At 39.6% G+C, this 18,293-nt stretch overlaps 1 protein-coding gene across 3 annotated transcripts in view; it reads left to right on the forward strand.

The window, feature by feature from the left end:
* Positions 1–18,293, forward strand: part of PEX5L (peroxisomal biogenesis factor 5 like) — a 502,469-nt gene that overhangs the window by 337,583 nt on the left and 146,593 nt on the right. For all 3 annotated transcript variants that reach the window (XM_077290453.1, XM_077290454.1, XM_077290455.1), the window contains 4 exons: positions 9,938–10,049; positions 12,541–12,750; positions 16,797–16,920; positions 17,291–17,390. In XM_077290453.1, the coding sequence (XP_077146568.1) occupies positions 9,938–10,049; positions 12,541–12,750; positions 16,797–16,920; positions 17,291–17,390 (546 nt within the window). The remainder of the gene's footprint in view (positions 1–9,937; positions 10,050–12,540; positions 12,751–16,796; positions 16,921–17,290; positions 17,391–18,293) is intronic.

Consider the following 18,293-nt stretch of genomic DNA (forward strand, 5'->3'; position numbering starts at 1 on the left):
GGATACATAACTAGGCACATTGTATTTGACTTAGATCTGGTCATTTTAAGGGGCTGTATGCGTTTAGGAAAATAGGAAAATTCAGAATGGCAAATTGCATAATTTAAAACTCTGTACCTGATAATCTCCATTAAATGTGTGTCTGGCTACATGTGTATATACTGTGCAGAGCAGAACACTGTAACTAGCTCATAATGTGACCTGCACATTTTAACCAATAGATTGCCTAGTCAAAAAATTTATCAACGTGTAGCAACAACATTGTATGATTCAATGTGATGAGACAACATTTAACAACATGTTTGCTAATTTACCATTTTCCAGCAAAACATAAAAAATAAGATAATTCCTATAATTCAGAAATAATTAGCATTTCTTGATTAAAAGCGTTTGTGAACATATAAAGTACAGAACCAATTAACTACTAGCAGAAAAATGAATGGCATCATCATTTTCTTGGAAGTGATAACTCTTGGTGTGCTGTAAAAGCATATCTATTTTAATCACTATCACATATGAGACGTTTCTCTAGTAGATCCATCTATTTCTTGGATTTCAATTTAAATTACAAGTTTTTGTTGCTTTGCAGTTTTAACTGACAACTCGGTATGGAAGTCTAATACATTGAATCCAGTCATAGACTAAAATATATACTTTGTGCCAAAAGACTAGTGAACTGTTAAATCATGGCAAGATTACAGCGAGTGGAAGCTGCATGATCAGTGACTGACAACATTAATGTAGTAGACCTTTACTCCCACACATATTCTCCTACAAGGGCTCGGAGCAGTTCTTTAGAAGTCACGTTGGTTAATCACATTAGCATGGACAAATAACAAATGTCTCAGGGAAGTAGTTCAAATTCTACAAGGCATTTGAAAGCAGTGTTTTATTGATCGCATCATTCATTTAGATGCATGATTTAAAAATAGGTTATTTCTGTTACTTATCTGTATTTTCGTTTCATTTATTTAAAATGCGCCATATGGATAAAAGTATTAGGACGCCTACACATTACACCTACAGAAGCTTATATCATTCCTTTATAAATTATAATATCCCATTCTAAATCCACAGGTATTAAATGGTTTTTCTAATGTTGATTCTTCAGGAGCACACCACTTCCCAGCCCCCGGCTTCCTGCTTTGCCAAGGGCAGTGCAATGCGCTCCTGAGGACAGCTTGGACTAGCAGCATGCTCACACATCTGCTCTGATTTCTGCACTCTCCTAGACTGCTTGCAAAGGCAGATTTGACCCTGCAGTGATGGGAGAAAAACACAAGGGGACTGACGGTGGTCAGATCTAGTAATCCTACCAGATTCATAGTGGCGAGAGCAGGCTGCAAAGCAAAAAGCCTACAAGTGGCGTGTGTTCCTTTCATAACAAATTGGCCACTCTCAGACTACAGCGTGGTGATTAGTTAGTTAGGCAATAAGCTGTACACTATAAAAATCAAACAAAAACTTCTATTCTATTAACAGTCTTCTTTGTTCTCAGGATCATAAATTGCAAATTTACCCATTTAACAAGTTGAGCAAACTCCCGTAATAGGGTTTTGCCCCCCCCCCCATTTCAGGTTTCCACAGTTTTAGGAAGGCTTTCTACAAAGTTTTGGAGTGTTTCTATGGAAAGTTTTGCCTATTCATCCATCAGAGCATTTGTGACATCAGACACTGATGTTGGATGAGGGCCTGGCTCACAATCTTTGTTCTTGTTCATCCCAAAGGTATTTAATGTGGTTGCTAAAGTATTAAGATTTCCCTTCACTGAAAATGTGACTGTCGAGGTCGAAGTAGAGGTGCTCAATTGGCACCCACAATCCCCAGACCTCAACCCAATCGAACACTTGTGGGTAGAGTTGAAGAAAAAATTGCATATTTACCCAACTGGGTAGACCAATATGCACCAACTTTGGGAACGAGTAGAAGAGACCTGGGATCAGTTTTCAGTTGAGACATGTTTGAATCTTATCGAGAGCATGCCCAGAATGATTCAGCCAGTATTGAAAAACAAAGGTGGATTTGCAAAATACTGACAAAATTACAATTAAAATGTAGATTTTTAGGAGTAAAACAGTAACAATGCAGTGACATGACAAGAATCTGCATAACTAATCATACGCTAGATCAGGGGTGGGGAACCTCAGGCCCCAGGGCCATTTGCGACCCTCGATGACCTTTTATCAGGCCTGCAAGCAGATTTTCAGGGACTGCATTCTTGGGCATGGAGCTGTATTTTGATAGCTACAAGCTCATTAATGTCTTCTTGCTCTGTTAGCACACACATGCAGTGTTTACTACTGAACATTGAAGGGCATGCAATTAAAGTTACATCCTGAAACCGGTGCCTGAGGCAGGATGTACTTTGTGGGCAGAGTTTGTACGGCCCCCGAAGGATAGTATAAATATCCAAATAGCCCTTCGCAGAAAAAAGATTCCCCACCTCTGTGTTAGATAGTTGCAAGTCTAATTTATGTGTGAGATAGCCAAGATGATTGTCTATAAAATGATGGTAATCTCACGATCGAAGCTCTAGTGTATGGTGATATGTGGAGACTGAAATTCAACAGTTCAAAAATTCTTAATTTTTGCTCGGCAGTGTACATAGCCAAACAAATTGTTAGGGTTGGCTGATACCACTAAATAAAATATAAAATAAAGTGCAATCGCTTCCCAGGATCCACCATGCAGAGATGAACCTGCTGCTAGTGTGTACAATGACGGAACAAAACAGCGGGTGTTACCTTAAACACACTGTGTTAACGCCACACAGTGTGATCAAAACACTGAGTACCAAGCTCAGTTACTTCACAGAGAGGTACTGCACTAAGAATGCTAAGTACTAGACCCTTTTAACGTCACAGGGATGTTAGCATGTGGATTGAGCTTGCTTTGCAACTAAACTGTGCTAACCGCACATGCGAATGATACAGATGCTGTCCCGAAAGAACTCTTATGATGCTAGATATAATACTCTGTCGCCTTCACTGAGAGGAAGCATAAGGGTTGAACTTGCTCCTTAACTGAACTGTGCACACATGAACAAAACAGATGCTAAGCCATGCTGCTAGTTACCCCAGTCATGACGCTACTGAACTTGTGCCTGACTGGCACCCTAAGCCTCTGGCAGACTAGAGACTCAGGCATTGAGTCATGGGTACGAAACCATATAAGTGTGCTACCTGCCTGCCAATGTGTACAGTCTTTGAGCATAGACAGACACACACAAATGTGCAGAGTGATAGAGAAACCACCCACTCACACCAAAACATAAATGACACTAGCGTGCCAGTTTGCGCCACTGAGAGCCTTTTATACGCTAGGCTCCACCCCAAAAACTCATGCCCAGTCGGTTCAAGACATCACCCGTGGGCCAATCAGGAGCTGCCACATCATCAGAGCATCTAAAGTCTGACCACCAATGAGAAGACGCTACATCAGGGACATGCTGAGTAAGGTGATCTCTGGACTTAGACTCCAGAGCGCAAGGCTCCACCCGTGTATCGCTGGTTACTGTAGACTTGGTTGGAGAGCCAGCAGTAACCAAACATATACCACGAGACTGAGCAAGACGCTGGGACTGACGTCTGTGCTGAGCAGCAATCGCAGTGGCCGGACCTGAATGGGATAACATAGTACCAGATAATGCTTGGGATCTATCCCGCTCAGCGGGAGAATCCCGAGGCCTAACAATGACATGAATCCAATAGTACAGCTTGTTTCCTATTAAAGTATATTATTATGGTGCACGGAGATACTGACCTTGCTTGCTGGGTCCCTCTTCCTCTTCTGGGTCCTCAGCCACGCTGGGGATCCCATTCCCCGCGCATGTGCTCTAGGATGCTTAGGTTGTGGTCGCGCGCACTCCCGGCTTCTTTATGATGCCGGGTTGTACTGACCTGGAAGCGCTGTCCTACCTGGGCAGCGGCCTCCGGGTATATCAGGTCGCTTCTTGCTAGAGGAAGCGCCTGATTGTTATTGTGCCTTTCCATGCTCCCTCCAGATCCACTTTGGTTTCTGTACGTCAGGTCCCCATACGCTTCCAGTGTGTGTGTGCTCTGCTCTGTCCCTGTATGCTTCCAGTGTGAATGTCAGGACTCTGAACATTTTTATTACCTTTTGTGCATTACTGCCCTTTTCCAAGATGGCGTCTTTGGTCTCATGTGCACTGTGTCTTCCTGCTATAAAACTCCACCCCAGCCTTCAGTCTGTGCTAGAGTATTCTGCCTTGCATCCAGCTCCTGACTCTGATGACTCCCTGGCTATATACCTGCTCCTGTGAACCTGTGTGGTTATCCTGCTACTCTGCTCTGAGTTCCTGCTGCATACACCAGTTTCCACTAATCCTCCTTCATCTGCTGCTCGTGTTTACTCCCATCTGCATTTGCTGGACATGTAAGCTGTTGCTGCTCTGCTTAAACCTGAGATTATCACCCAGGCCTTCCTGGTTGAGATAAGACATGGCTTGAACTGCCTTATAAGCATATCTATCTATGTTTGGACTAAAACAAGGACTTATTCGTGTCAAGTATCCTCAAGAATAACTCTGCTTCATAGACTTTCTGCGTGATTGCATTTTCCTCTGAAGTTTCCTATAGATTGCTAAGCTGCATTTAATATTTACGCCAAGTGTTGTGGACTTGAGTTTCTCTCTGCTCCTGTTTGAATCACAGTGTGATAATATAGACTTTACCATTTATAAAACTGTGTGTCCTGTAGTTGTCTTGTTCCACGCAGAGAGTCTCCTGAGTTATCCCCTATAATTATTACAGGGTGCCTGCTCTGCTCTGTCCCTGCACACTACCAGTGCGTGCTCTGCTCCATCCCTGTACACTACCAGTGTGTGCTCTGCTCCGTCCCTGTACGCTTCTAGTGCGTGCTCTGCTCTGCTCTGTCCCTGTACGCTTCCAGTGTGTGCGTATTCTCCTCCATCCCTGTACGCTTCCAGTGCGTGCTCAGCTCTGCTCAGTCCCAGTATTCCTCCAGTGCGTGCTCTGCTCCGTCCAGGATCCAGTACCCTCTGTGTGAACCCTGCCATGTCCTGAGTCCAGGGTTTTCTCTGTGGCTGCTCTTCCCATCTGGTCCTCGGTGAGTACCCCGATTCTCCTCATTATCCTCGAGCCGCCCTCTGGCACAAGCTATCGCGGTGTATCTCCCTCCTCGGCTTGTCCCTAACGGCCCCTGTATAGGGGTCGGTTCCACCTGGTCAGCTCACCTGGGAACGGTCGTCACCGCAATCCAGTGGGTCCACTCCAGGAATCATAACATATATTAAGAGGAAAGAATGAAAGAGACTCAGATACAAAGACCCATCCTTTTGCTTTCTGCTAATAGTTTATCTCACCTCCAAAGCTGGATTCACAGCTGCATTGCTGTTTAAATTCCTCCATGTTGCTGATACTTCTAATTTAATCCTAATCCTGTTCTGCATTGAAGCCAGAGACCATGAATCCCCCATGTCTGTGTGTACTATACTGTATATGTGACACATCAAAGTCTCCACTCACTTTCTCAAAGACAACTGAAAGTTATAGATAGAGCTGTAATGGGGAAAACCAGTTACAAATACAGGATACAAGCCATATAATGACCTAAAATAGTGATATTTTTCAGTTAACACATGACAGTTTAATATGAACAATGAAAAAAATTTAATTCTCTACCTTTACTTTTTTCTTTTAATTCCTTGACTTTTGCTTCCTTCATATTTTGTCTGTTTGCCTTCATTCATTCATGCCATTTTGTTAAAACAATTAACTTTTTTCCTTTTTATTGCACCATATTTCTTTTCCTTCTTTCTGTTCTTTACTTTCTCAGCTTCCTACATTCACTTTCTTCTGCTACCAGATTATTCTTGCACTTCTGTACTATTGATCCAGTTTAAATTTTATTGTCCAAGGAGTTGGAGTTTTTTTCACTTTTGACAATGTTTCCTACATTTAGTGACCCTCAGCTATCTCCAGTGACATTCTTCTCTTGCTAGTTTTCTTGTCTCTGCTGATTTCCTACTTAGATATACCCTGAACGTGTCACTTCGAAGATGATCACCACTCCTAAAAATAGCCTCCTGTAAGAACAAATTCGATTCATGCTCTCACTCCGTGTGATGTGTCTCAGAAATCAACAATCATTAAGTAATTTAGAATTCTTAATCCAGAGAAAATCCCACAATGCAGAATTACCACGCTCTATGTTATGACTACTAATTTACAAAACTAAGAGTTTGCAAACTTTATTTCAATGTCGCATTGTATGTTGAACCTTGTATCTTGAGTTTAGTTATATATATATATACGTATATATGTGTATATACATGTATATATTGTGACAAAGTCACTGCTAAAGTACTGGAGGGGAGATATGTGACGCTATGTATAATGGCGTCAGTAATATAAAGCCAGAGTAATTTCCTCCAGCACATTAAAGTGTTGTGAGGCTTAGGCTAAACTTACATAAATGGGTTGGTTTTATGTGGACATCCATAGAGTGGGTGGGAGAGTGTCCACCTTATCTCCACCTGCAGAGCCAGCACCATCGTGTGCTGACAGGACCTGTGTGCTGTCACAGTCATGTGGTCAGTCACATGGGTGAGGAGTCACATGGTCTGGACTTAAATAACTGGACTTCAGAGGCAGTCTGAGTGTTGAATGTCTGGAGAGGAACACTCCAGAGAATTGGTTTTGTGCTGTGATTTATGCCTGAACCGTGGGTTGTGCTAACCCTGAACCCCGCTACTCGCTACTACAAGGATTGTACCTAGAACTACCATTTTGTCTTACTTTGCTGTTTTGCCCCGAGGGCCATGTTTATTTTGTGCTTAACCCTTCGTTTATGCCATACTTATTAAACCAAGTGCATCCTTCCAACCACAATGTTCCTGTGTCTACCTCAGTGTGCAGCCAAGTGAGCCTATCTACCACAATATATATATATATATATATATATATATATATATATATATATATATATATATGTATATATATATATATATATATATATATATATATATATATATATATATATATTAGTTATCATTTACATAACTCCCTAACGGCTTGTTTATACATTGTGTTCTTGCAGGTTTCATTTGCCAGAGAAAAAAACATTGTGTTTTACAGTACTAGCAAACTTGATGACATTTCTGAAATCTCATGCACATGCTGCTCATTTTTCCTTGCTGATTTGACCTTTCCAAGTTTTTTTTCAAATCTTCAACGTGTCAATTCTTTCAGAGTTTTTGCAGCATTTTTCACCAATTCAAATGAATGTGAAAATAATGCAAGCAAAAACACATAAAAAACGTACACAAAAATGCACATATTTTCCAAAGTCTTTTCCCTACGAACATTGTGTTTTTTGCAGCAGAAAAATCTTCTGCACGTCCCCTAATATGGATGAGACTGGAGATGTTTCTTACTGCAGCCAATGTTATTTTTGTTTTATGTTAAGATGTGCTTTGAAAAAATAAAAGCTGAATTCTGATAAAGTTACTAGTAGCAGCACATAATGTTTTTATCTGTAGTAGGTTTTTTTTACATCAGCTCTTGTGTGTTGCCAGTGCAATGTCCCCACATAAATAATTTAAAAGGATAAAATACATTTTCTGTGTGTTCTAACAAAAAAATATTTAAAAAATTGCAACTGTCAAAATGGAAAAATCTTCTATTCCTTGGATCTTGGATGAGTTTTAGATGACTCACATCTTGAAAGAATAACGTCATGTCCTTGTCTTGTCTATCTCACTTTCGTACTGATCCTTAGAAGCAGGTCAGGTCCATTTGTGCCACATGATCTGTTTGGAAAGTTTGCATTACAGTTCTCTCAATCCTTACTGAAGGCAAAAGAAAACAAAGCGCGCTGCATATTCAGATTGGAGCGTCATCAAGGTTCTAGCTGTTTATTTGCTGAAAATGCTAAATAAACTAAAACAAACTGCAAATAGTGTTATAGACTAATATATAAAATCACATAATCTTTTTAGATATTCCTAATGTGTAACATCATGGAATCAAAATCAGTGTAAAGAGGTGGCCTGGGATTTATTATAACCCATAAATGTGCATTTTCATAAAAAAAAAATGTTGCCGACTGGGAGTTGTTGAAAAGTTTCGCTCTTATCCCCAAACAAACCTCTAATCCACCTCTTATGGTAAGTTAAAACAAATTCCATGTAAAACATTAATAAGATGATGTACAGATATAGCCATGGTTAAAAGAATGCCGGTAACATAGCACTGGGCTGTCACGGCACAGAAAATTACAAAAGCCATTGATCTATCTCAAGTTAGGTGTCAAATAACAATGGTAACTTATATTAATCCAGTAAAGTAGGATAACTTTCTGTGCCAAATTATCAAGATGGCGCGTTTTTTGTATAGTTAAGCTACGTCTGTAATTGCTGTGTGGCGCAAACTGCAAAGAATTATCCATACAATATTTACATGTGTGAGCGAATGGAACAATATTTTTATTCTATGCATTCAAAAATTTGGATCCCAGAACAAACCTCTTCAGATAGAACTTACTGAAACTAATACTGCATTTACGTACATCTCAGAGGGCGACTGATCTGAGGGGAGCGGGTAGACGCGCTATTGGTTTTATGTCTAAATCTAATGCAGACACAAATTGACAGTATTGCCAAGATGCACCATTCAGAATTCAACTATTTTCTTAGATATCTCTTTTTGCCTCTTCTACGTTGGATGTATGAGTACTAAAGGGAATTTATCATGCGATTCATGCTACGTAAACGATGGGCAGCATGAATAAGAGCCTGAATACACACCGATGTGTTTAAGAGAAAATATAGTTAGAAGATCCCGGCTTTTTACAGGGCTGCTTCAGGTGATTGACAGGTCTCTCACTATGGGAAAGATCTGTCAGTCACCTAAAGTGGAGCAGGGAGAAGCTGTTTGAGGGAGGTACCGGACTAACCTAAAATCCCCCTATGGTCCACATAGGATCTTCTAACTACATTTTTTATGAAACACCGGAGCTGCAATCATGAAGCAAGGCTCTGATTAATGCTGTAAACAAACAGGTGTCCAGCATCCTCACAAACATTTTTTATTTTCTTAAAATCATTATTTATTGGTATTCTCAAAAACTAGAAGTAGTTAAAAACAAAGGGAAGCACTTGGCCTACGCTATTCAAGCATTAAAAGCTCTTAGTAATGTGACCAAGAGACCAAGATCTATTAATGCCATAAACGTGCGTGTAGGTCAGCTAACGGCTCCCTGTCCCATCACTGTTTTCAACTGTATCCGCATCCAGGATGCTGAAACAGTTGAAAATACGATGTGAGGGGGCTTATGGGCCCCATAGCCGCCATGTGATCTGCCACTATTTGCTGTACGTCATTTGGATGGGCCTCCCTGTTTGTCCAGAGCCCCGGCACTTGTCCGCGTATGCCGGGTGGTGACGCCGGCCCTGACGTTATGTCAGTCCAACTGTGCATGGGCAAAGCTATAAAAAATCATCCCTCCCAACTGAGGTCCTTATAATCAACTCTTGGAAACCAAATATTTTTACAAAGTGTAAGCATATGTTTTGGCAGGAAAAACATGGATTTCTGCAAGCTCCATTCAGATGACTACAGTCACAAAAATGTCTGCAACAAATATGCTACATGTGTATATACCCTTACAAGTCATCTATCAACTCTTAGATTTATTACATTTCCTTTAATTAGTGAAATTTGTATGATGCTGATTTCTCTGGTTACAAAATTGACAGTATTCGTACACCACTATAGAAATCAACATAGGGCAGTGAGATTGTTAGATTAATAATTCTAATAATTACCACGCAAGCCTCCTAGACATCCTGTTTCTCCAGCACAGCTCAATTTTCATCATTAGGAGTTTTCTGGCACTGATTAGTCTGACAGTTTTTTTTATTTTTTTTTATTTTATTTTTCTATTCAATTTCCAGCTGGTGAATGAACAACAAGAAAGCAGGCCTCTTCTCAGCCCATCTATTGATGACTTTCTCTGCGAAACCAAATCAGAAGCAAAGGCCAGGCCAGTAACTTCAAATACAGCAGGTAATTGTATAGTGTAATCAACTCTTGTCTCCGGGATAGAATCATTTCTTTTGGCAGCCTTTACTCCATCTGAAAAAAAAAAAGAAAAAAAAAGCAGCTTGTATAAAATTGGAATCCTGATTGCTGAAATAAAGTGTTTGTGTTCCACTGAAAGCCGGCAATTGTGCGAGAGTTCCGAAGTTAGAAACTCTTCCATTCTCTACTGTACAAAGAGTAATCCACAGCTTGATAGTCCAGTCATTTCATTTTCTTCCAAGCTGAGAAATGAAATAGAAGTCAGAGCTACATATATATATATATATATATACATATATATATATATATATATATATATATATATATATATACTACAATATACTTCATATAGACTAAAGAGTTAAAGACATTTGAGTTAACAAATCAACCACTTGGCTGATCTGAAGGCCCATCTAGGCCAAAGTCATCCAGTACCTGCCCTAAGGACCAGGACCTTCAGAACGTTTAGTGAAGGTCATATAAAAATAAAGTGAAAACCTCTTCAGAGCATGCTTTACGAATAAAATGATTTAACTTTTATATATTTTAGCAAAACTGCACTTTAGAGATATTTTACAACACTGTATATCTGATTTGATTAATTAAAATTTTATGAAAACGCAGGCAAAATTTTACAAAAATCAGCATTTTTTTTTTTTGTATTTTCATCCAACAATCATTATTTTAATTAACTCATATGTGATCGGGTACTTTTCATGCCAAATAGCCTTGTAATCTCAGTTATATTCCAGCCCAGCAAACCTTAGTCCCATTGGGGTTTGCTAAGCAGAGCCGCTTTGTACCGACATGTTAAAATAAGCTCAGTTTTGCTAACACGGATAGAATTGTCTGCGTTTAGTTTACATGAATTAATGATAACTGTGCCATGTAATCACACTATTATTTTACGGGAATGTATTACACTGTGACTCCCCAGTTGACCAAGACCAGCTGTTTTCAGAGTCTGGAAGAACGTGTTATGTTTAATTTAAGAATATCAGACACAATTGGATGCCAAGATCTGCTGGGACTCCAGATGGATTTTTGCATTTTCTCTAGCAGATATTGGAGCTACGCACCTAAACCCTTCCTGTCTGGCAAGCTCAGCTTTCCATATTAACTAATTGTTACTTACAAAATGCTTTCTGCTAGTTGCCGACCATAGAAAATAACAACACACACACGTAGAAAAATAAAATAAAACTTATTGATTTACATGGTCCACAAATAAAAGGGAATAGGTTTTTCCTATGGATTCTAATAGCAGCAAAATGTAGAGACAAGGAGCCTGATTCCAGCAATGTATTACTTAGTGGGCCGCTAGGTGCCGTTTTGATGGAATCCTTGTTTTGTCTGATGTACATATAGCAAAGCTAAGACTTCTGGGCTGTGTATAACTCCACTCACACCTCGACGGAATTTCCAGAAAGATGTCATACATTGGTGGTTACACTAGTCTGTAGTCCAGTAGAGATAATTTCCTGCGGATAAAACACTGCTTCTATTGAAACTAGAGCACACAGCCTTATAAGCGACACATCCCTGGAATCAGGCTCTCTGCCCCTACATAATGCTTCTCTCAGATTGAATACCAAAACCTACTGACAGATTTCCCTCACCAAATTTAGCAATAAAAACTGCATACAGCATTAAAAAGAACCACTAGACCTAATTAATCGGGTGTAATTTCTTGGAAAATCCATTTCAGAATAGCTCTGTTATCTTGAGCATTTTAGTATTAGGTAGGGAGACTGAAAAAGAATAATATATCAATTCTTACTTGAATTTTCCAAATAAGTACACCAGTTTCATTAGGTCTGATAGATCTATTTAATGCAGTTAGTCCTGTTAAATCTGTTGAGAGATCCACTTTTAGGCTTATACATAAAAAAATACCTGTGTTGTGGAGGTTTTGCTAAATTATTAAATAAACATTTTCTAATAACCTGAACTAAAGCTGTCCATACATATTAGATGTATATCTGCTATCGCGGTGACCAGCCAACCTTCTAAAGTATGCGCTGAATTTGCTCCAATGGCTAAAGTATAGCATATGTAGAATTTATATATAAAGTAGATGTAGAATTTACTCCAACGGTTGATGTCTAGGGAGATTAAACATTGGGCAGATGAAATCCAACTTTTGTTGTATTTCTTTTGTTCTCAAAGAGATATGTCATATCAGGAATATGGCAGCGGCTTCACTTCTTCTTTCCCACTGAGAATACATTCACGCTTGGCCTTGTGTATAGTGGGGTAGGCAGAGCTAACTGTTCGGACCACTGTCTAATGTATATTGCCAGTCTTAAAATGGTAAGTTGGCCGACTATGAATTTGGCTTGAACCATTAAAGACTACTGAGAAGCTGCCTTAAAATTATTAGTACAATATACTTCACAAATGAAAATATAGATTTTATGAGAATGTCTTTAATAGATAATATTTACTAAAATTATAAATTTGAATTCCTCCTTAGTTTTATCTCCAGGTTTGGATCTTCTTGATTTGAGTGAACCAATTCCACCACCTCAGAGTAAAGGGAAAAAGTCAGAAACAGTTCTAAAAGGTGAACCCTCTAAAGGACAGTCCGTTAAAAAGAAGATTGATGACTCTGACCTCATTAAACCCGAGGCTGAAAGAAGCACAAAATCTATAAAAATTCCAGAAAAATCTTCTTTGGATTTAGGTAATGATTGCAATATACATGTAGTTACCAACGATTGAAAGAGAATTATACATGGTGGAGTGACACTCTATATATGTCTCAGCATTTAACACTTGGCTTTTAGGCAGTTTATGTCCTAATATAAATGTTACAGATGTTATTCACACTTGTAATATGGTATAAAATAAAATGGTATAAATATAAAAGGGATCACCCAACATTTATTTAAAAAGACATCTATCTCTGGTATTAAATGAGAAAATTAACACCCCTTGTGATTTCCCCCCAGATCAATTATTGGTTCTCCGACGGTCCTCTCTATCTTTGTATAAAAGCGGTCAGTGGGCACACTAATCACATGTCATACCACTGGCATTATGGCTCCCATCTGAGCCAGTAATTCAGCAAAATTCGGCTATCCATCAGAGAAGCCACCAGTATTGCTTATTTTCATTTTTTTCAAACATTTTAAAGGTAATCTGTCAGCAGCTTTTTAATATGTAGTCTGGACAGCATTATGTAGCAGCTGAGACACAGATTTCAGCTATGTGTCACATATTAACCTGTGTACTGTTCTTCAGATACAAGGTTTAATCACCAAGAGATTATCACTGCTTGGACCACAGTACACGTGTGCCCTGGTCTGACCACGCCCCCTCCTCTGACAAGCAGCTCACTGTCAATAGACAGAAATCTGTGGTGTGGGTGGGGAGCAGTTTTCTGATCTCTGCTACATACTACATCTACAAACTCTAATTATGTCACAACTGCTGCACCAATTAAACTAAGTGATACATCGTTGGAATCAGGGTCTCTTTTCCTACATTATTCTGCTCTCAGACAGATTCCCTTTAACAGTTCTTTACCTTTTTTTAAAATAAAAGTTTTAATTTTAAAGTCTGAATGCCTTTTACCTGAGTTGCCTGTAATGTAAAAGCTTTGAATGTTCATAATGACAAATGTTGTGTAACTGCCTATACCAGTGCTTCTGTTATTGTGCTTTTGTCTCCTTACACATCCACAGCAAAATGCAAAATTCTGCTGGTACCTTATAGCCCACAAGGTGCCAGAACTCCCAATTATCAAGTCAGGTCAATATAATAAATATTTGCCCATAGTGAAGTGTTGAACATTATAATTTTTCTCTACATTACTGTTATATTGGAACACTAGTACATTCCAGGATATCTATTATATTGTCAGAGATGTGAGCACAATCTTGACTGATCAAATGGTCACAAACGGTGGCTGTGTAATAAAGCAAATTATTTCTAAAGATCCACCTATAATATATTAAGTATCATAGTCATGTTGGCATCCGTTTTTCAAGCAATACAAATCTGCAGTTCCTATTGTGCTTTACTTTTTATTGCAGTGCATTATCCATGTCATATATGTGGCCAGGGCTGGCTCTGCATGCAGTGGGATACCTGGTGCAAGCGTTCAGGCGTACTCTGCAAGTGTAATGGGGATGTGTGCAGGGGCACATAGGAACCTGTCACGTGAAAAAGCACTATTAACCTGCAGATATGGGGATAATCTGCAGATTAATTGTGTTCAGTATCTGCCCGGCGCCTGCACTTAGACCCCCGCTGCTGGGAGGAAATGAACTTTATTCCTTTCAGCAGTGTTTTGGTTTCAGTTACGGGAGTAGCGCCAGCGTGGCTTCAGTCACCGCTCAGTATATAAAAAGTCTGTAGACATACCCCGACACTGAATGACAGCAGCTCAACATTAGGGCCGGCTGTCAGTCCGGGGCAGGGGGTGCGGTTACAGCCCCTGCTCTCAGAACAGTGACTGAACCTGCATCCAGCACTAACCCCATAACTGAAAGCCGAACACTGCTGGGAGGAATACAATTAATTTCCTCCCAGCAGCAGAACTCTAAGTGTGGCCATCGGGCAGGTCCAGAGCGCTATTAACCTGCAGATTAACCCCATATCTGCAGGTTAATAGCTTTTTTTTAAGATGACAGGTTCCCTTTACATATAAATTCACCTGATAAACACCATTTTTCCCTGTTTATTGGGTGATTGGCAACCTATGTACCTATGTACACATTCCCAATACTCCTGCAGTCCACTCCTAGGCTGCATTCACACACCTCTAAGTCACAGTCCATGATGCATGGTTTCTCCACTGTTCTCTTGACCGAACTCAACAGCTTTATGGTCGTAATATGAGGCTGACAAGTTCCGATCAAGAGACCCCCAGACAGCCCATGCTTCACGGTCTGTACTCGGTTCGCGACATACAGATGTGGGAATCCGGCCTATCTCCACTCTGACTTTGCAATTAATCAGTGTCACAATAAACTGTGTGCTTCATTCTATAGAGTAGGACTGACGATGCTTACAATTATTGCAGCCAGCCATGCTATTTCATGTAACTCTGAGATGCCTTAATCCAAATACATTTTGTGACTTTAACGCCATAACTCCATGTAATGGCCTTGGGAGATTCCTAAAGGAGTTGTCCATTACTTTTTATTATTATCAAAATGGGCCCATGATGGTCTTAAAATAAAAAAAATCATAAACTCTTAAACTCACATACTAGATCTCAGTACTACTGTCCATGTGCCCTGTCGGTCTTTTGCCTCTCTTCCAGCCTAAAGGGCACATGACCGCTGCAGCCAGTGGTTGCTGATTGGCTGCATGAGTCACATGACAATCTCTGTTGGAAGAGGAAGTGAAGAGACCAACAAGGAGAATGGGAAGCAACACTGAAGAATGCCAGACGTGCAATATAGTAGCATATGTTTTTTTTTTAAATTTTCAGTCTACCATGGGCCCATTTATTAACCTCCTAACACTCCATAATATGCTATATGTTATGGAGAGTGTTAAGGTGTTTGTATCTTGCTCAGCAGCTGAGCCTGCTCCAAATAGGACAGATGCTGGCTGTGTTTCATAGCTGGCATCTGCCTTTAACAGCTGTGAGCCAATTACTGTTGTGAACATCTTAAACCTCTTAAATGCCAATAATGGGCATTTAAGAGCTGGAATCTGGCCTAGACATTCGCTTTGGCACCCGTTTTTCACCCCACGACATCATCATTGATAGTCAATGAATTGTGATCATAGCCATAAAAGTACACTGTATCAAAATATAAAATGAATTAACACAATTAATTTTAATGCTGCAAAGAGGAGATGGGTTGAAACTACAAAATTGCATTTTTTTGGTCAACATACCAATTAAAAAAATGTATTAACAAACAAAACATCAGATCTACCCTTAAATTTCCATATTGCGACACAAAAACTCTCCAAGTCATCACACAGAAGTTATGAGTCTTGGAAAATGGCCTCACAAACCAAATTGGTTTTTTTAAAAAAAAAAAAAAGTTCACAATTTTTTACGTCACTAAAATACGGTAATACAAAAAGTCATGTTTGGTATTGCCGTAAACATACTTACCTGGAAATGAACCTCAAGAAACAATGGTGGAATTCCATATTTTTCACCATTTTACTTCAACTTTTTCCAATTTTCCCTTTCTTTGTGGTAAAATGAATGACGTCATTCAGACTACAACTTGTCCTACACAACAAAGACCTTCATACATCTGTATTGACAGAAGTATAAAAAAAAGGTATGGCTCTCGCATGAAGGGGAGGAGAAAATGAAAGGGCAAAAATGAAAACTTGCAACATCTTTAAGGGGTAAAATAATAAAAGTAAATGACAACCCTTGTACATTTTCACAATTCTTAAGCATTATTTAGGGCCAATGGTTTTACATACCATCAGAGGCACAAAAGTGCCTCCCAGAAAGTCTAGATTCCAAAGAATGAGAGCAGAGGGATTATTAGTGGAGCAGAGGAATACATACTAACATTTTCCTTTTATGACAACTGTTATATTTATACTACTGTCCACTCAATGTCATAGTGTTTCGTAAATCTATAAATGATGGCAATAGTGGTGATGTATTTATAATGCGCTGATAGGCTTGTATACAATACCACATCACTATTTGCCCGATTTTGCTCTGAATCCTATATAAAATAAAAGAAACTGTTTTTATTTGTCTTTGTGTGAAGATCTCTTGCTTCCTTTTAGTCCACATCCAGACACAGTTGGAGAAATGGGGTGATGGGCGTTTTCGAGGAGATAAAAGCAGTGACAGTCATCGAGTCCAGGAGAGAAAATTATCATCCAAGGGATCTTCCAAAGAGCTTTTATGGTAATGATGGTGTCCTCTAATAGAAGAAAAAGCATATACTGAAGCTCTAAAATAATAGGGTGTACATACTAATGAAATCATTGATAGGCAATGTTTCTGTGACAGAGCCGCCTTCTGTGGCTATAGAAAAAAAATTTTTTTTTTGCTACAATGCAGTTAAAGAAAATACATGTCATGTTTCTCGTGGTCACTTGAAAGTATCCAGCATATAAGCCTTTCCTTTAGACTTTTCATTCTTTTTTTTAACTTTCTCAAAGAAGTGAATATAAAAACCGAACCAAAAACTCTTATCAGGAACTGCTTGTGTGATTCCAGCCTTAGGTCCTTTCTATTAATTAACATTATAATGTGTGCATGGCTCTTTTTCCAGGTCTACAGATGGCAGATCACAAGCTGATCCCACCAGAGACAGGAGTAATGTAGTGGAAACAGAACAAACATCTGACTTTGAAATAGCACCTATTGTAAAAGTAAGTAGAGATGAGGGAATATTTCAATGTTCGATTCGGATTACGTTCGCCGAATTTGCAATATACGCTGATTAATTTGTTGAATATTCGCCGAAAATTACTGAATTACATTCACGTCAATAGGAGGCAAACACAAATGCGTGCACACCTTAGAACGGCCCCAAATGCTGCCAAGGCACATCAAATGACGAACAGACACCAGAAAAGTGGCCTCAATTCACCCACAGTACAAATTGCAGCATGGAACTGCTGCAACCAGCCAGGCATGAGGTATCGGGGTCTGGGACAGCAATTTAAGCTTTCCAATGAACATCACAGTAAGACGAGGTTGGTGAGGGATTGGTGTAGGGCCCCTTTCCTGGGAGCCCTGACACCACATGCAACACCTTTACCTGCTTTCATGCTGAGCAATACTCAGGTGGCACAAATATCAGTTTTCTAAACTACCATTGTCAGAAAAATGTAAGGATAGTAACACGGGTTGTTGAGTCCAAAGAAGTGGAGGCCTGACGGGCTCATAGGCCTACTGCTACAGGCAACACGCATTAAGGAGACCCAACCAAGAGTCTACACATTTACAAAAATTAGTGGCCGACACCAACAAATTGACATCAATTTCAGCACAGTAGAAATAGTATAATAGGGACCGACAGGTCTTCCACTACACCCAATCCAGCAGATGGACAGCCAACCAGAAGTGTTCACATTTTAAGAAATGAGGGCCTTACACTACAGAAGTGGCATCAATTTCACCACAGTAGAAATAGTCTAATAGGGACCGACAGGTCTTTCTCTACACCCAATCCAGCAGATGGACACCCTACAAGGAGTGTTCACATTTAAAGAAATGAGGGCCTTACACCACAGAAGTGGCATCAATTTCACCACAGTAGAAATAGTCTA

The sequence above is a fragment of the Ranitomeya variabilis genome, chromosome 2 (genome assembly GCF_051348905.1).
Source record: "Ranitomeya variabilis isolate aRanVar5 chromosome 2, aRanVar5.hap1, whole genome shotgun sequence".
In the NCBI taxonomy this organism is placed as follows: Eukaryota; Metazoa; Chordata; class Amphibia; order Anura; family Dendrobatidae; genus Ranitomeya; species Ranitomeya variabilis.